Source organism: Corylus avellana, chromosome ca8 (assembly GCF_901000735.1).
Source record: "Corylus avellana chromosome ca8, CavTom2PMs-1.0".
Classification (NCBI taxonomy): Eukaryota; Viridiplantae; Streptophyta; class Magnoliopsida; order Fagales; family Betulaceae; genus Corylus; species Corylus avellana.
In genome coordinates this window covers 22,875,814-22,893,364 of record NC_081548.1, presented here as the reverse complement: position 1 = coordinate 22,893,364, position 17,551 = coordinate 22,875,814, and the positions used below count along the sequence as shown (strand labels likewise).

Below are 17,551 nucleotides of genomic sequence, written 5' to 3'. Positions count from 1 at the left end.
AAGGCACAAATAAAGCCCAACAACCGACAGAGCGTTGAGTAATTTTTCAGGCCCACGACCAAAAGTCCTTTGTATTCTTCTAAGCCCACTCTGGTAAATTTCAAGCCCAAGAAACTCATCGAGCTCATCTTCTTCTTTCAAAATGCCGAAGCAGTGTATTCACTTCCTCTATGGACTACGTTGTTTCCCAGTGATTACTGTCACTGATCGCCCACATCTTCCGTAGCTACCAAAGATTCTCAAGATCCATGCACGTTCGAGTTGCCGCACCAGATCGGAACCGAAAACCCTAGAATGCGAAATTCTTTGTAGCAAAAACAATAGGTTCGAACGAAATTCGAGAATGGGGAAACAGAGCGCGTGGGCGGTGGCGATTCAGAAGAAGCGGTGGCTGCTGATGATTCTGGCATTGTTCTCGCTCTCCTCTGCAATGGTGTTCTTCATGAGAACGGCATTCGATTCCTGCCCCACCAATACTAGCAGTACTAGTAGTATTAATAAGCATTTTGGAGAGGAAAAAGATACAAACTCTCAGATTTACGCTTCGAATCCTCTCGATTTCATGAAGTCGAAGCTCGTCCTCATGGTTTCCCACGAGCTCTCTCTTTCCGGTACTCTTTATGTTTATTTTGCGTTTGGTTCTCACTTCTCAGGAAAGAATGATATATTTAAGGAATAAAAGAAAAGAAAAATGTTTATTTTCTTTTTCTTTTTTAATTTGTGTACAGGTGGGCCTTTGTTGTTAATGGAGCTAGCATTTCTATTGAGGGGTGTGGGCTCGGAGGTTGTTTGGATTACGAACCAGAAACCAGCGGAACCAGACGATGTCGTTTACAGTTTGGAGCATAAGATGTTGGACCGAGGGGTGCAGGTTATTAATTCAAGTTCTCAGTTTGCTTAATAAAATGCGGAGCTTCTGCTTACTTAAGAAATGTTTTCTCAATGTCTTTCCTTGTACTTAGTAGTTAATTTCATGGTTCTGATATCCCATTTTGAAGCAAAGAGGGTCTGTGGGTAATCTAGCATTTGTTAGTTTGCTAGAAGCTGTCAGGACTGAAGGCTTAGATTTGTTAATAATTGGTGGTGTTGAAGATGGTATAGAAGCTGTGTGGTTAATCTAGCATTATTAGCTCTTTTGTTTCGAAAAGAAAATAGATTTATCAATACAGAAAAGTTGTTAATAAGGGCCATCATTTGGTGCAATGGGTAATAGTCTCAGGTAGTTATGCATAAGTGCATGGGTTTGAATGTGGAGAGTGGGCGCATCTTGTAAGAATGCTGAAGAGAACTGGGTCCAACATTGGGTAATGGCCTTTAGAGAAAAGCTTTTAATATTAAGTGATAGAGTCAAGTTACAGTTCGAGCTAAAACAAGGGTCAAACATCGTCCTGAATCAAAAATATCATTTTCTGCGATGATGTTAGAGATTGAAGTTTAGAGAAGCTTGTTTGTCAGATAAAATGAATGGTGCTGCACAGAGTTATGCTATATGGGCTTAAGGCTTGTTATATCAATTCATTAATTTTTGACATTGACCTGCCTTCAATTTTATTTCAGAGGATAAAACTTCAGGTTAAGAATCTTTTTATATGGGACTTAGGCTTCAGTGCATTGTTTTATGGTCGTGCTTTTGATCTATTTGGGTACCTGATAAAGCTTTTGTTCATTAATCATAAACGTGACATAATTGTCCTATGAACCAACCCTTTGTAATGATAATGCTTGAGTGATGAGCTTTTAGATTATTTTCAAGAAAAGGCTTAACTCATGCCCTAGACTGCATTCTGGCTTATTTGTCCTTAATTGGGCTTGCATATCTGTTGGCTTGTTTCATTTCTTCTAACTTGAGACAGAGAAAGTGGCATTTGTTGTGCCCGCTAAAATGTTGGCCTTCTAATTTTGAATTCTCTAATACTGTTAGGTGTTATCTGCAAAGGGTCAAAAATCTATAGATACAGCTCTTAAAGCCGATTTGGTCATTTTAAATACTGCTGTTGCTGGGAAATGGCTGGATGTTGTTCTCAAGGAAAAAGTTCCTCATGTTCTTCCAAAGGTTTTGTGGTGGATTCATGAGATGAGAGGGCATTATTTCAAAGTGGAGTATGTTAAGCACCTCCCTTTTGTTGCAGGTGCCATGATTGATTCACATACAACTGCAGAATACTGGAAGAACAGGACTCGAGAGCGTTTAGGGTATGTTACTAACATCAATCTGCATGCGGTTCTGTTTTTCATTTTCATTTAATTCTTGATGTTTTTCTATATCACAACAGAATAATAATCTTCTGTGCATTGAATGTTTTGTCTGCCTTCAGTTTCTTGATTTAAGATGTCTTGAACTGATTGCTTTTTGATGCACCCTCTTGCATCAATTTTTTCTCTAGCATCTGGATGGTCATCCTTGATCGAACTATAACGATATGTTTCAATTTTTCACATGTTTTGGTGGGCTTTTTTTTTCTTTTTTTTTTTTTGGTGGGGGGGGTGTGTTAAGTTATTAGACATGCAAAGTGCCAACATTTCAGGAATTTGGCAGCTGGCATGGCGCTTTATGTAATGCATCTGTGACGTTTCACAGAGCAAGAAGCGCTAAATTCCCTTTTGCATGGGCCTCTGTGAGGTATAGGGTGCATTTCTGGAGAATCAGACCATTGCTGGTCAGCATTGTGTTCTATTAATTTTCCTTGCTAGATCCTCTCTTTCCATGCAAGAAGTTAAAAAGAAATGGGACTAGAAAAGACACAATGGGGTGAGCAAGGAGAAACATGGCTTAATGGTTGGGATTGCATTAAAAATCTTAAAGAGACAACAAGGTGTGTGTTGTGTGCCAAAGAACTGTAGAAGTACTTTTTTGTTGACGTAGTATGTCACATAGAATTGATATATGCTTTTTGTTACCTAATAGTCTTGATTCTGTAGATATAATTGAGAACACTTTAATATGTGTTCTGCTATTTACCTTTTCTCATATATGTACCCCCTTCTATGCTTCACAGGATTAAAATGCCTGAAACCTATGTCGTACACCTTGGGAATAGCAAGGAACTAATGGAGGTTGCTGAAGATAGTGTAGCCAAGAGAATTCTCCGTGAGCATGTCCGAGAGTCTCTTGGAGTGCGGAATGAAGATTTAATTTTTGCCATCATAAACAGTATGCTCTCCTTGTTGATGAGATAAAACATTCTCCTGGGTCAGTCTGATTGGTGAATAGTTGTCTTGTATATTAACTTGTTTGCAACTACAAAAGATTCCACTTTTTCTTCGAAGAAATATGACTATATGGCATGAATGTGTGGGTTCTAACCAACTAAACTGACACTGTTTTGAGACTTTGTGTGAATTTTTATATTTACTGCATCTTTAGCTGCATTGTTTACCATGCTTAGTCTTGCATATCCTCGTGCATTTTATCACTTCATGCATGCCTGCAATCTGCTAGAGTCTGTCCATCAATGCTTTCACATCTTTTCTTTTGGAAGGTCCTATTTTTCTTTTCCTTTTGTGTGTGAGTGTGTGTTTTGTGGGGATGGGGTGTTGGGTTGAGGCAAACTAGTAAGCTCTAAACAGGATGTGTGTCTCCCAAGAACTAAGATTTTCTTGAGAACATTCTCGATTCTCAATAGCAGTACATGAACCTCAATGTGCATGGTTTTACATTTTCTAAGTAAAGTGGTAATTTGTGTTCTCTTCCACGTTTTCTTAACATTATGGTGTTGTAAAGAAGTCAACCCTACTTTCCAAATTGTTATCATATTTCCCGTCTTTCCATTCTAGGATGGCACCTTTTGCAGCTTGGTATTATCTTTCTAGGATATATAGCATTCAATTTGTTGCATTATGTTGCCAAAGTAGTTCTTTGTCTCTGTACTATCCTAGAGATCCATATGTGATAGTACTTGAAATAAAATATCTTCTGAGCAACATCATGATATAACAGGTGTTTCACGTGGGAAGGGTCAGGATCTATTTCTTCGTTCCTTTTATGAAAGTATGCAACTTATCAAAGAGAAGAAACTGCAGGTGCCACCAATTCATGCAGTAATAGTGGGAAGTGACATGAATACTCAGACAAAGTATGAGATGGAACTGCGGAACTTTGTACTAGAGAACAAGATTCAGGATCATGTTCACTTTGTCAACAAAACCCTGACAGTAGCTCCTTATCTGGCTTCCATTGATGTTCTTGTTCAGAACTCACAGGTGGTTTCTGCTAATATATCATGTGAATTTGTGTAGAAACAGTTCTTATATTATATAATTTACTCTTTCTGCTATTAATGTGTGTGAATGATATGACAACCTTGGCCTTTGTTTTCATCCATAATCATTATAACTGCTTCCTCTATTCATGGTCCCCCCGCCCTGCCCTCTTGATAAGGGCAATTTGCTAATGCAATAATGGTCCTTGAACTAACTGCCATCCCCTACCCCATAAGTAAGGGGTGGAGAGTAGTAAAGTTAGGGCTTCCATCCGAGGCAGATTAGGTGAGTTGTATATATCCCTATCAAAAACCAAGAATTAAAAAATAAAATAATAAAAGAAGAATTTGCTGGGTTGCCCTACCGTTGTGGTTTTTGTGCATGGTCACCTCTTGTCATTGCTAAGGAAATTAATTCAAAGAAGATGGTGATGATGAAAACAAACAAAAAACTATGTACTGTATAGTCTCTATCACAGTTCTCTTTTGGATCGTTTCTTGAGATTTGCTCTGAAAGGGACATATGATGCACAATTATGGCTGTTTAAGACTCCAGAGTGAGAGCATGACCTTTATGAAAATGACAAACCTCTTTGCAGCTTTTTCTTATTGTATACTTTTGTATTTCTAGTTGCAGTGCCTGTAATTCTTCATATCATTGCTGTTTGCTGTTTGAAAAGTAGAACTATCGGGCAGTATTCTCCTTGTTGGGATTGCTTGATCAACTCACAAAATCACGCCAAAAGCTGCTCCACAAACAAAGAAGGCGAGGCAGCTGCTGCCTTCATGTAGAAAAGCTAAACTGAAAATATGCAAGACTTTGTTGGGTCCAACATCTAATTACTGACTATTTGCATATAGTCAATTTTGTATATGAAGAAAAATTCTTGTTCATTTGAAACACGATAATATGATTAAAAAAAATGCTAATTGAGGTGATTCCCATGCTATATGATGTCTCTGTTATCTTGGCTGGCAAGTTCCTAACCAAAAGAGAATAAAAAAATTGGTGTTATATTAATTAAGCTGCACTATGAATATCACCACACGTGCCTTCCATTGTTTCATTGCTTCTGTTCTTTGGTTTAATTTTCATTTCATGGAATCTATGTCGTTTTTATTCGTTTTGTGCTCCATTCCAAGTGTTTGAACTTGCTCAATTCATGTGTAGGCCCGGGGAGAGTGCTTTGGGAGGATAACCATCGAAGCAATGGCCTTTCAGCTGCCTGTATTGGTAAGTCCTTCATTACATATCACTACAAAAAAATTTTTAAAAAAAAAGAGGATTTTTTGATGTGTTTACAGTAACACAATTAAATTTTGTTACCTAATTTTTTTTTAAAAACAAATAATTAATATTATTAATTAATTAATTAATTATTGACGTGGCAAATTCAACACGTCAATAAGGTTTTTCTTGACGTGGCAGTAATTACCACGTCAGTAATTAGTGACGTGGCAAAAAGTGTGTTACTGTAGACACGTTAAAAAATTGTTGTTCTTTCTTCTTCTTTTTTGTAGTGTTCAGTAGTTCATTTCTTGGGCTCAATTATTTTTGTTACTGACGTTATATTATTTACAGGGCACAGCAGCTGGAGGAACCTTGGAAATAGTGGTGAATGGGACAACTGGTTTTTTGCATCCTGTTGGGAAAGAAGGTGTGACACCTCTTGCAAATAACATTGTCAAATTGGCCACACATGTAGAAAGGAGGCTAACAATGGGAAAGAAAGGATATGAGAGAGTGAAGGAGAGGTTTCTGGAGCACCACATGTCACAGAGAATAGCTCTGGTTTTGAAGGAAGTTCTTCAGAGGGCAAAGACCCACTCTAGTTCTTGACTTCGACCGGCACTCACTTCAATCGAATGAAAAATTACCCAAATCCAAATGTAATGGCGAATCTCATATGCCTCAAAGGTCGTTATACTTTATAGATAGCAAAAGTGGGTTGTGATATTGTAGTTAGTTTCCTCTGTTGTTTATAGGATGTTTGAAGACTCTGAAAAGGAGAGGAGTTATGGCAGTTTTTAATTGAAAATTCCCTTGCTCATGTATGTCCAACAATACAAGGATAGGCCTGGTAATTTTCCGTTGATCATGCTGGGTTAAGTATGCTGTGAGGTGGTCCAAACGACCACGTTTGATCTTCCCATGCCATAAAAGAAAAATTATCTTTTACCGGTGTCCTGTTGGCATTACCTTAGAGCATCAGCAACAACCTTCTTAAATCTCATTTCCTTTTCGAAAATGTATGGGAATCAAAGTTAAGTTCAAATGTTCTCACTCACATTTATTAGTATATCATTATACGATAACGTTTTGAAACGGTGGGTTATGAATCATGATGGGAGGTGGAGGACAAGGAAGCCAATTAATAGTTAAGGAGATGTTAACATAATTGATAGTTCAGAACTTCGAAGATTATGTGTTCTTTTATAATATTTTACTATAAGTTCTTTATAAATTGACACGACAGTATATGTGATACTTACCAAATCAGTAATTAAAATGTAAAATATTGAATAACAATGTAATTAACACCTATCACATTTACAAATTAATGTGATAGTCTATGAATTACTTATCACGTCATTAATAAAATATATACTATCACATAGCAGATTATGTGAAACTTATTTTCATAAAATTTGAACTTCTTCGTGAGTTTGTAAAAATCCCAGTTATTTTCATTTATGAAATAATGGAAGAAAAGGGTAAATTAGTAATACGCGAAAACGACGTAGCAGCAGCAATATCTATCCCTGGTATGGAGGTAGCTTGAATAAGAGGAACATCGAAGGCTGCTTCTTTCTCAAGTTAAAAAGCTTAACAATACTGTTCGATTTCGAAGACTGGCATTGCAATCACGACGATGAGCGACGCAGAAGAGGCTGTGCGACGTCGTACTGCGGTGGCGGAGTACCGCAAGAAACTCCTCCAGCACAAAGAACTCGAATCTCGAGTGCGATCTGGTCAGTCTCATAGCCCCAATTTTCCAAACCCTAGTACATAGTCCTTTAGTCCTCGAATCTTTTTCAGGAAATCCTTTTATTTTTTGAAGCATTAGCTTGATTTCATCTTCCTATTAGCTTGGAATGATTTGGGGAAGTAATTGCTCTTAGGGTTTGTGCTATTTCGTATTTTTCATTGTCGAGTTTTGTAAATTCTGTTCGTAGTTTTTGTTTGGATTAGAATGAACCGTTTGGAGTATGGATGTTGTAGTAGGAAAGACGGTTTTAAGATTAAATAGATACTTTTGATATGCTTATTCTGTAATTTCAAGCTTGTGCTTGGGACAAACCTTATTGCTTTGATGTAGAATATGTTCGAATGAATTCAAGGATCTATGATTTCAAGCAGTTGTGTTTGGAAGATGGAAAATAAAGTTTGTATATTCGCCTAGGTTTACAAGGACTGCATTGGAAGTTGGAAGTTAGAGATCTAATTTGAACTTATCATTATTGAAGTCCTTATAAGTCATACTTAATTTGAATATTCTCCCTAACACGCTCAAAAAAAGAACGTAAGCAAATTTGAACCTTTTGTTGACCGTGACCCGTTTGACGCGGCTTACATTTTTGTTCACATTTTGAAATTGTATTTTCTGTTTACCCTATTTGTAATTATATTACACAACTGTTATGTACTTTTAAGGCTTGCCTTTTCTGCTAATAGTTTCACAGCGGTAAGTAACACTGGTGAATCCTGAATTTTCAGTGAGGGAGAATTTGCGGGCTTCGAAGAAAGAGTTCAACAAAACAGAAGATGACTTGAAGTCACTTCAAAGTGTTGGGCAAATCATTGGGGAAGTTCTCAGGCCTCTCGACAATGAACGCTGTGAGTGCTCTTTCTGACTTTTATGTTCCATCTGCGCTGAAGTTTGTATGTGATATTAGTTTCTGGCCTTATTCATACGTGCAGTTTCATCCTTCACCCTGCTGCCATTTGGGTTCTCTTTTCAGCAATTGAGATTTGACACATGTAGCTGCATTGTATATGATTAGTTGTTGAGTTTAAGCTGTTCTATGAGATTCTTTTTAATGATTCTGACTAGACTACTGCACTGGTAAGCACCAGTTAGGATCCTTTTTTCTCCATGTTCAAGTATAAAATATTTTTGCTTGTACTGTTCCTTTTCACTTAGAAAAGCAGAATTTACTTGAGATGAAGAATGCATTATTGGTTGTTTTGGGAATTGGTTTATTTTTTCACATCTTTCTTATTACATTACTTTTTGGGTTCAGGTGTACTATGGAGTTGTTTAATAATTGTATAATGTGATTGCTTGTGTGATTTCAGTGATTGTTAAAGCAAGCAGTGGCCCCAGGTATGTGGTTGGCTGCCGGAGTAAAGTGGATAAGGAAAAACTGACCGCAGGAACAAGAGTGGTTCTTGATATGACAACACTCACTATCATGCGGGCTCTTCCACGTGAAGTAAGTTATCATGGCAGGTTGAATCATTGGATTACGATGCTTACTGAAAATGTTTGTGGTTGATGACATTGATTTTTGTTGGTTTGATTATCAGCTGATGTTATTTTTTTTATATAAATAATCCAATCTTTCCAATCTCATTAAGAAGCATAGACGGGCAAGCCAAATACACAGAGAGTATACAAGAGAAACACCCAGATAAGGAAAATAAGAACACAAAACAAGAAAATCGAAGAAATTAGAAAAAAAAAAAAAAAAAGTAGCAACAGTTGTGGACGCCATACAAACATAAAAAGATTTGGACATAATGGCTTTTTAGCTCTGTCACTATCCTCTCACAATCTTCAATGTTTCATGCATTGCTGTCTCTTCAAATACACCACATTAAACACAAAGGAATTATCATCCAAACTTCTCTACTACAGTGTCCTAACTGACCTCTCCAACAAGAATATAGGAGAGCCATAGGGTTGATTAGTGCACTATAATAAGACCCGACCTTAAAAACCCACCTTTTAGATGGAATCCAACAAATCTTATCCTCGCCACCTTGTCTCAACTTGAAAGAAATCAAAAGATTAAAGAACAAGGTAAATCAAATCCACCACTCAATAATGTACTGGTCAGTAAAAGGTGATTAACCTTTTCCACAAATCCCTCTGATTTTAACCGCATGTTCTTGAACTTGAAATACCATTTACTTTGATAACCTTTTCCACAATCAAGCAATATAGGAAAACTGTTATAATTTTTAAAAATGAATAGTTATCTTGAAATGCTCCTTATTCAGAACTATTGTTTTGAGTTGACAGGTTGATCCAGTTGTTTATAACATGTTGCATGAAGATCCTGGTAATATTAGCTACTCTGCTGTAGGCGGTTTATCTGATCAGATTAGAGAATTAAGAGAATCTATTGAACTACCTCTCATGAATCCTGAGCTCTTTGTTAGAGTTGGCATCAAACCTCCCAAGGTTAGTAAATTTTTTTCTTTCTTTGTTGATGGGCAGCATTTTCAAGCCCATCACATTACTGCAGAATAATCTTCTCTAGAGGCCTAGATGAATGAACTTTAATAAATAGGCTTTTGTTCCTTTATTTTTTCCAGGGTGTTCTTCTTTATGGGCCTCCTGGTACCGGCAAGACCTTGTTAGCTAGAGCTATTGCAAGTAACATAGACGCAAACTTCTTAAAGGTGAGAGTTTGTTACATGTGCCACGGTTTTGAGTAAATTAAGTTTAGAGATTTTTCCAATGATATATTTCAAATTTTTTTTGCCTTCACTTTTCATGTGAATATAGGTTGTTTCAAGTGCCATAATTGATAAATACATTGGGGAAAGTGCACGATTGATACGAGAAATGTTTGGGTATGCACGTGATCACCAGGTAAGATCATTCATATTAAGAAGTTTTCTTCCTCTAAGCTATGTATCCATTGGGTAGTAACTTCTCTATGTTGCTTTCTTTGTGAAGCCCTGCATCATTTTCATGGACGAGATTGATGCCATTGGTGGACGCCGTTTCAGTGAGGGAACAAGTGCTGACCGTGAAATTCAAAGAACACTGATGGAGTTGCTTAATCAGCTTGATGGATTTGATCAGCTTGGGAAGGTATGTCTTGTTTTAAGCATGTTCTTTTGGTAAGCTGAAATAATACATGATAATTATTTTTACATGTTTGTTATAGGTTAAAATGATAATGGCAACAAACCGTCCTGATGTTCTTGATCCCGCACTTCTTCGCCCAGGACGTCTGGACAGAAAAATAGAGATTCCATTGCCGAATGAGCAATCAAGAATGGAAATTCTTAAGATTCATGCTGCAGGAATTGCCAAACACGGTGAAATTGATTATGAAGCTGTTGTAAAGCTTGCTGAGGTAAGTCATTCTGGCTTGCATTTTTTTTCCCATCTAATTATTGCAGCTTCCTAATCTAGTTATTTGTCGCAAATTGTACCAGGGATTTAATGGGGCTGATCTTCGAAATGTTTGCACGGAAGCTGGAATGTCGGCAATCCGTGCAGAACGTGATTATGTCATTCATGAAGATTTCATGAAGGTAATTCTTTTCTTTTGTTGAAGACGTTTTATTCTGCTTCTGTTGAGCAACTTCTTGTGGTGTGTTGACCTGGATGAGGAGTCCTTTTCTCCTCTTCACCTTTTTTGGCAGATAACTTTATATTGTCTTTCATTTTGTGGTTGCCTTTTAAACAATTTAGAAGCCTTGATATACTCTCTCATCTTTTTATATTGTCACAGGCTGTGCGGAAACTGAACGAAGCAAAGAAACTCGAATCTAGTTCCCACTACAACACTGATTTTGGGAAAGACTAGCATTTCTGTCATTTCATTTTCAGAGCCACGGATGTTTGGGCAGTGCATCTTTTCAGAGCCACGGATGTATGGGCAGTGCATCTTTTCACAGCCATGGATGACTTGGGGCAGTGCATTTTGTTCCTTCCGCCTGGAAATGTGCGACCTAATATGCATACATTGGATGGACATCCCAGGAAATGTTCCTTTTTGGAGTCTGGTATATGGGCCTTGTATTGCATCATCTAAACATGGAAAACGATGAACCTACTTTGAATGAAGGATTTTCATGGCAGTGTTTGCTCTATTTATTTTATTATTGATTTTGGGCTTGAGAGGATGAACTTGTGCTCTATTTTATATAAGGTTGCCATGTTCACGTGAAATATATACAACTTTTGATATAGTCCTACATGTGGTACACAACCTTATCAAACTTCTCATTCCCAACCAAACTTCTCATTCCGAATGTCAACTAGATTGTGAGAATGGATTATCTATGATTGCTTTATTTTACGGCCGGCTCCCTCCCTATGTGTGGCTGCCAATGGCCAAACCCCAGATTACGAAATGAGTGGAGTTTAAGATGCACAAATTCATCACTTGAAAAGGGAAGCAAATTTTGCTGTATATAGATTAGCCAATACAGCAGTTATGGATAGAAGCGATCCCGAATCACAATTGTAATATTGTATTACGATAGCAATAGGAACTCTCTTTATGTTTTATTAATGAACATCGAATGTCTTGTTTCAAAAAAAAAAGTATACTCGCTATGCTTGTAGTTGTTGGTTTTTATCTACATTTGTTTCTCATTGTCACTGAAAGCAAATGCGAGTAATTTTTGTTATTTTCGTTTCTTTAATGGATAGATAAGGTTGGCTGTTGAGCATGCCAATACAGAGGCACGACTTTGACTTTCCTGCCCACTTCAATTTTTTGGTTCAACAGTTTAAGATGTCCTCTTGCTCAATTTGTACTTCACCATCCGAAGGATTTTGTAGAACCAGAAGACATTAACCAGAAGCATGCTCAATCCCATTGCCTTAAAAACAACGTGGAGAAGACACATTAATAAAAGGAAATTGCAGCTCAACATAGAAACAGAGTTGATAAAATATAGAGTAGATTACCTTTATCACAAACGGATTGTTAGCAGACAAAGTCACGTAAGCGAGATAAGGTCCACCAACCATCCTACCCAATGTAAATATCACTGCAAACAAAATCTGTAAAAATAGATGTTTTTAGGCTGCATTTGGAGTTCAATATTCAAAGGGTTGTATTTAGATACTAAATTAAGGTATTTTGCACGCCAAACACATGCACGTTTTTAAACAAAATCCAAATTTAAACTTAAGAAAATTTGAACTCACATCGGCTGCCAAATTAAGGTCAGTGTCCCTATATCCAAGCTCTTTCAGGAGCTCCCTCAGGTGGAGGAAAGGGGTGGAGATTTCTGTTATCCATAATGCAGCTACCACCTCCGATCCACACTACATACACACACAATATGGTGCGACATTACTTTGAGTTCTTTTTTTTTTTTTTTGTCTTAAAATAAATAAATTAATAAACAACTCAAAACACAAAACAGACAAGGATATTTAAGGATTAAAAATACCCTCCCATAGGCCAGGACTGCTCCAAATCCGACGATGCTGACCAGATGGTGGATCGAATTGTCGAGACCGACTTCCTTGTCAAAGGAGCTACATACTAAATCATACATCATATAAGACAGGCTCACTGCCAGAGTTTCCATCTGCTCATCATCAGTGTTCAACATCCACCATCAAACAAGAATTATACTAATTAACTAATATAATTATTATCATATATATATATATATATATACCTGCTTTGGGGAAGCCATTGAAGCCAGAGGACAAGCAGGGCAGCTCCAATCTTGAACAGAGAGAGAGGATAAGATTACAGCTAAAGTTGCATGAATCGTAGAAACAATTCGGCTGCAGAATCCAAACGACCGCTTTGGGAAGATCCACTTCCTTGTCAACAGAAAAGCTGTCGTCCATGAAATCACTCCAACCACAACTATATCCATAATATTGTCTTCCATTTTTATTTTTCTTCCCAAAACGAAACAAACAAGTCAAAATGGTTTTGTTTCGATTGACTCTTGTATTATAATTCTTCTTCAAAAGCAGAAGCAGGGCCTGTTCATTTCCAATCTCTCCAGCAGAAGTATATATATATATAAAAGTAGAGAACAATAAAACATATATAGATATACATATACCAAGGTTTCCCAGACCTTGATGTCTTTAGCATGCAGCAACAAAAGGTGTAGAAATCCGTTTCTAGTTGTACTTCATTTATTAGCTGTTACATTTAGGTGGAAGTAGGTTGTTGATCCGTGACAGTTCTAGCCCAAAGTTGTGCGTGTGCAGCGGTGTGCTGATAGGGCGATTATAGTTTCATATCGAGAATTACTTCAGCCTACCATGTGGCATGCATCCCGAGGCCATATTTAAGAGCTTTTCATGTTAAAAGGGTCACTCTATCGGACAATTTTTTTCTATTTTACAAATGGCCCATCACCATTCCGATAGTCAGAAATTGACTCAACGTAGGTATGCATGTCGATGGGAAATGCTAAGTGTTCTTCTAATGTTCTTCTAGTGTCCTCTCAATTATAATGTGACTTTTAAAATCACCAATAGATTAAAAATTAATAATGATAATCTTAAATTTAACGATAATTTTAAAAGCCACATCACAGTCGGAAGGACACTAGAAGAACATTAGAAGAACACCTAACATTTTTCCATGTCGATTGTCACATGGTTGAGATGTCTCCGCAATAAGGCATAATATTATTCCACAATCTAACTATGGCCCTCTCCTTTCTTTATTTTTTTTGTCAAAATCACCCACATTTTGAATAGTGTTCGAGCACAAAGCATTACCTTTATTTCTTCTTGGATTCTCTTATTCTTCCGTATATGCCCCTTGTGATCAACAATCTTGAAGACAGGTGCTTAACAGATAATTTAAGGTAAATAGAATATTTAAACATGCATTTTAATAATATTTAATGGTCTAGATTTAATTTCACCTTCTCTATTTTTCATAAAAATCTTAAAATTAAATTTGGACCGTTGAAAAATTACAAAAAATTCTCATGTAGTTTTTTTTATGACAACTAAGCCAAATCCTTTCGCTCAAATGTATGTTCATTTCATGCTTTCTAAAAATATAATTTAACAAGAAAAATAATAACTAAAAGAAGAAATAAAGGTATATATACCATGTGTTTGATTCTTCATTAATCCTCCATTAATGATCTAATATTCTTTTAAAAAAAACCACGTAATTAACAAAACGATTCTTTTAACTGTTCTGAATCTATTTTACTGTTGTATTGATTTTTTATTCGAATTTTATTTTTATTTTATTCCATTTTAATGAACACCCACATGTTCATTAAATCACGTATCATATTCAGGTCCCACGTAGATTGCATCTTAATCTAAGTTAGCCTAATAAATTAATGAGCAACTGCCTTTGAGGTCGATAGGCAGGCTACTTGCTAGTAATTTACTTGGCCTAATCTCCAACAACCTATAACGGTTTTGAAAGCTATAACTTTATGAGTGAAAGAAAAGAGCACACGGCGTGCCTTTCAAAGTGATAGTGAGAGATGCCTTCCGGAACAGGATCTGTCCACTAACAATAAAAAAAAAAATAATAATAATAATAAAATATTATTTTATATTAAAAAAATATATATAAAATAAAATAATAATAAAATAAGAGGTGATTGGCCACCCCATTGGAGGTGGCCAGACCACCCCAGTTGAGGGCCAAACGAAACCAATTTTTTTTTTTTTTTAAGATTTGGCCCCCAATTGGGGTGGTCCGGCTATCTCTAGTGGGGTGGCTAACTACCCCTTATTATTTTATTATTTTATTATATATATTTTTTTAATATGAAATAATATTTTATTATTATTTTTTGTTAGTAAAACAAGCGTTCCATTTGTAGTTCTAAGATTTCTAAGAAAAAATCTTAGCCATAAACTAGATATTTTTTAGTCCAAAATTGACTGAAGTGAATCCTATTCCATGACTTCTTGCCCACTTACTCGACCAAGATGTTCAGACAGAAAAATCATGCTCAGCTTGGGCAACAAAATCACTCTAAGAAGTCTTGTCTCCCCGAGTGGCCAAATGCCCCATGAAGAAAGATTGATCATCAAGAACAAATTAATTAGAACGGGAAGCAAGAACGAATTATAGAGCAGTCAGCAGTGAATATCCTGGAAAATTATTCGTCTGGGGCACACGTACAGCTAGCACATGTAAATAACCAATTAGTAAGAGGGGCCCACCTAATATAGATATATATTAATAAGAGGGGACAGGGGTGTTATTGTTGAGAGCTCGGATCCTCTCCCGTCCGAGCTGGAAGCCTGGAAATGGCTCAGTTAATGAATTTTTTTTTTTTTTTTTTCAACTATTTATATTTAATTTAAAAAATTTTACGAGAAAAAGAGAGAGTGAAATTAATTTTGAACCATTGAAAAACTACATAAAAAAATTTGGAATTTTTTTTTACGGTACTTGTTAATTAAGTAATTATTAAGTGATTAAATTTACCTCTTCCTATCAGCTAAATATGGTATCAAAGCCTACTACAGGGCGAATAGAGCTCACACTACTTACTCTGTGACAAGGACCAAGAAAAATAGTGGCCTGCACTTGAGGGAGTATGTTGAAGAATAATCCTCCCACATTGCATGTGGACAAAATCTTTAGCATGTTTATAAGGAATATTAATGTGCAACTTTTTTTTATTGAACTGGTTTTTTGAGATGAGTTAGATCCATAAATTTTTTCATGGTATTAGAGCCAAAGGTCATGGGTTCGAACCTTAAGTCTGTCAAATCAACCTCCATTTAAATTAAATATTTTACGTGTTGGGCCTCACCTATTAAAAATGAGTTTGAGCCCACACGTGAAAATATTAAAGTAATGATTAAGGCCTCGTTTGGTTCGCGAATTGTCTAGTCCATTGAAAAATGATCAGCTACTACTTGGAATAGAAAAGAGTGGAATAGATTAGTTATTCATATTCCTTTGTTTGGTTGTAACGCTGTAATAGACTAGATAATCATATTCTTTCGTTTGATACAATGCAATTTGTTGGTGAATGGAATCGTATTGTGATCTTATTTCCTAAAATACCCTTATAATACAAATACAATTTATATTATTAAGGACTTTTTTTTTTTTTTTTTGAAACATAAACAAAAAAAATATATAGTTGGAGAAAACATAATCAAATTCAATCTTGAATTCTAATGTCAATCAAACTCAATAAAAAAAAAAAGGTACAAAAATTAAAAAGAAAAAAAAACAGAGAAACGAAGCAACATAATCAAAGAGAAACATTACAAAAAAAAAAAAAAAAAAAAAAAAAAAAAAACTAAGAGAGAAGAAAATTAAAAAATCCAAGAAACAAAAAGAGAATGAAATAACCAAGAAAAGAGAGATGACAAGAGATGGGGAGAGAGATACCTTGCGCAGAGAAGAGAGATTGTTGCAATTTGCACTGAGAGTGTCGCTTTGAGAGATGGAGATCGTGAGAGCCTCATGGGTGTGAGAAGGGTAGGGGTTTTTTTTTTGGCAATTTTACACATTAATTTTAATCTCACAGTAATGGATTAGCTAAGCCACTCATTTTTTAGTGGCTTAGCTAACCTTGTGTGTTTGAGATTAGTAGTTCTATGGGAATAGACTATTCCCAAGAATCGAATGTTATCAAACAAAGAACTAGCTATACTTAGTGTTAGCTAGTTCAATCCAAGGGTTTAATCCGCGAACCAAATGCGGCCTAAGTAATTAAATTTATCTCTTCCTAGCTTAAGCTTATGAAAAAACTAATAATATAACAGTACTTAAGCCAAGTCCTAATTGAAAAATAGGTGTGCTCTATGAAAAATGCTAGATTGTAGGTTTTTTAGTGCATTGTTTACGATATTATGTTTTAGGTTATGTGACAGCTCAAACTCAACTCTTTTAAGAGTGTTGGTCACTCTCCCATTAATCATTTTTTAGTTAGATCCCGGAGTTGTTCTGATGTAATCTTATAGTTTTATATACCCATATTGTTTCCTTATATGTGCAAAATTTGTTTGTGTAGGCTCTCTGTTTTAGGTAGTCTTGTTTTTGAATGCTTCTTGTGTATCTTTCTTCTTCTTCTTTTTTTTTTTTTTCATTGTGAACTTTTTCTTCAACAAATTATTACTTACTGAAAAAAATCACTAACTTGAACGGCATGTCGTGAGTCCCATACTAGCAAATCGGATGCGAGATCATCCATAATGGCATAATTGGCTTATGTATGTCCTTTTTTAGCTTTTTTAAATGGATTAATTGCCAAATTGGTTTTATCTGCTTTTGGTGTATATAAAATCAGTCATTAGGTTTTAAAAAGTGAAAAAAATTAGTTTTTGTATTTTATGACAATGTAAAATCAATTATTCTGTCTATTTCTGTTAACAAACTATTTTTTGGGGCAATTGAAAAATGGTGATGCAAGAACAATAATGGTGAGTTATGTGTGAAAGAAA

The 17,551-nt window shown here is 35.9% G+C and overlaps 3 protein-coding genes across 3 annotated transcripts; 2 read left to right on the top strand and 1 right to left on the bottom strand.

Moving 5' to 3' along the window:
- Nucleotides 1-160: 160 nt before the first annotated feature.
- Nucleotides 161-6,250, top strand: LOC132190606 (uncharacterized). Its single transcript, XM_059605641.1, has 7 exons — nucleotides 161-611; nucleotides 729-871; nucleotides 1,922-2,193; nucleotides 2,997-3,151; nucleotides 3,938-4,200; nucleotides 5,371-5,433; nucleotides 5,782-6,250. The coding sequence occupies exons 1-7, from the start codon at nucleotides 344-346 to the stop codon at nucleotides 6,037-6,039; spliced, it is 1,422 nt and encodes a 473-aa protein (XP_059461624.1). The 5' UTR covers nucleotides 161-343; the 3' UTR covers nucleotides 6,040-6,250.
- Nucleotides 6,251-6,996: 746 nt separating this feature from the next.
- On the top strand, nucleotides 6,997-11,358 carry LOC132189388 (26S proteasome regulatory subunit 10B homolog A). The gene is made up of 10 exons (XM_059604120.1): nucleotides 6,997-7,172; nucleotides 7,918-8,037; nucleotides 8,500-8,636; nucleotides 9,449-9,610; nucleotides 9,745-9,831; nucleotides 9,938-10,024; nucleotides 10,112-10,249; nucleotides 10,326-10,517; nucleotides 10,600-10,698; nucleotides 10,899-11,358. The coding sequence occupies exons 1-10, from the start codon at nucleotides 7,073-7,075 to the stop codon at nucleotides 10,971-10,973; spliced, it is 1,197 nt and encodes a 398-aa protein (XP_059460103.1). The 5' UTR covers nucleotides 6,997-7,072; the 3' UTR covers nucleotides 10,974-11,358.
- A 267-nt stretch (nucleotides 11,359-11,625) lies between these two features.
- Nucleotides 11,626-13,136, bottom strand: LOC132189389 (uncharacterized). Its single transcript, XM_059604121.1, has 5 exons — nucleotides 12,811-13,136; nucleotides 12,577-12,717; nucleotides 12,329-12,448; nucleotides 12,086-12,181; nucleotides 11,626-11,997 (listed from the first exon to the last, which is right to left on the bottom strand). Exons 1-5 carry the CDS (start codon nucleotides 13,030-13,032, stop codon nucleotides 11,905-11,907), a joined length of 672 nt encoding a protein of 223 aa, XP_059460104.1. The 5' UTR covers nucleotides 13,033-13,136; the 3' UTR covers nucleotides 11,626-11,904.
- Between the last annotated feature and the right edge of the window lie 4,415 nt (nucleotides 13,137-17,551).

Coding starts and splice junctions, on each gene's coding strand:
- LOC132190606 (XM_059605641.1), top strand. CDS start 344: ATGGGGAAACAGAGCGCGTGGGCGGTGGCGATTCAGAAGAAGCGGTGG. Junction 3,152..3,937: donor AATTTTTGCCATCATAAACA/GTATGCTCTCCT, acceptor ATGATATAACAG/GTGTTTCACGTGGGAAGGGT. Junction 4,201..5,370: donor TTCTTGTTCAGAACTCACAG/GTGGTTTCTGCT, acceptor ATTCATGTGTAG/GCCCGGGGAGAGTGCTTTGG.
- LOC132189388 (XM_059604120.1), top strand. CDS start 7,073: ATGAGCGACGCAGAAGAGGCTGTGCGACGTCGTACTGCGGTGGCGGAG. Junction 7,173..7,917: donor CGAATCTCGAGTGCGATCTG/GTCAGTCTCATA, acceptor CTGAATTTTCAG/TGAGGGAGAATTTGCGGGCT. Junction 8,038..8,499: donor GCCTCTCGACAATGAACGCT/GTGAGTGCTCTT, acceptor GTGTGATTTCAG/TGATTGTTAAAGCAAGCAGT.
- LOC132189389 (XM_059604121.1), bottom strand. CDS start 13,032: ATGGAAGACAATATTATGGATATAGTTGTGGTTGGAGTGATTTCATGG. Junction 12,449..12,576: donor CAGTCCTGGCCTATGGGAGG/GTATTTTTAATC, acceptor GTGTGTATGTAG/TGTGGATCGGAGGTGGTAGC. Junction 11,998..12,085: donor ACAATCCGTTTGTGATAAAG/GTAATCTACTCT, acceptor GTTGTTTTTAAG/GCAATGGGATTGAGCATGCT.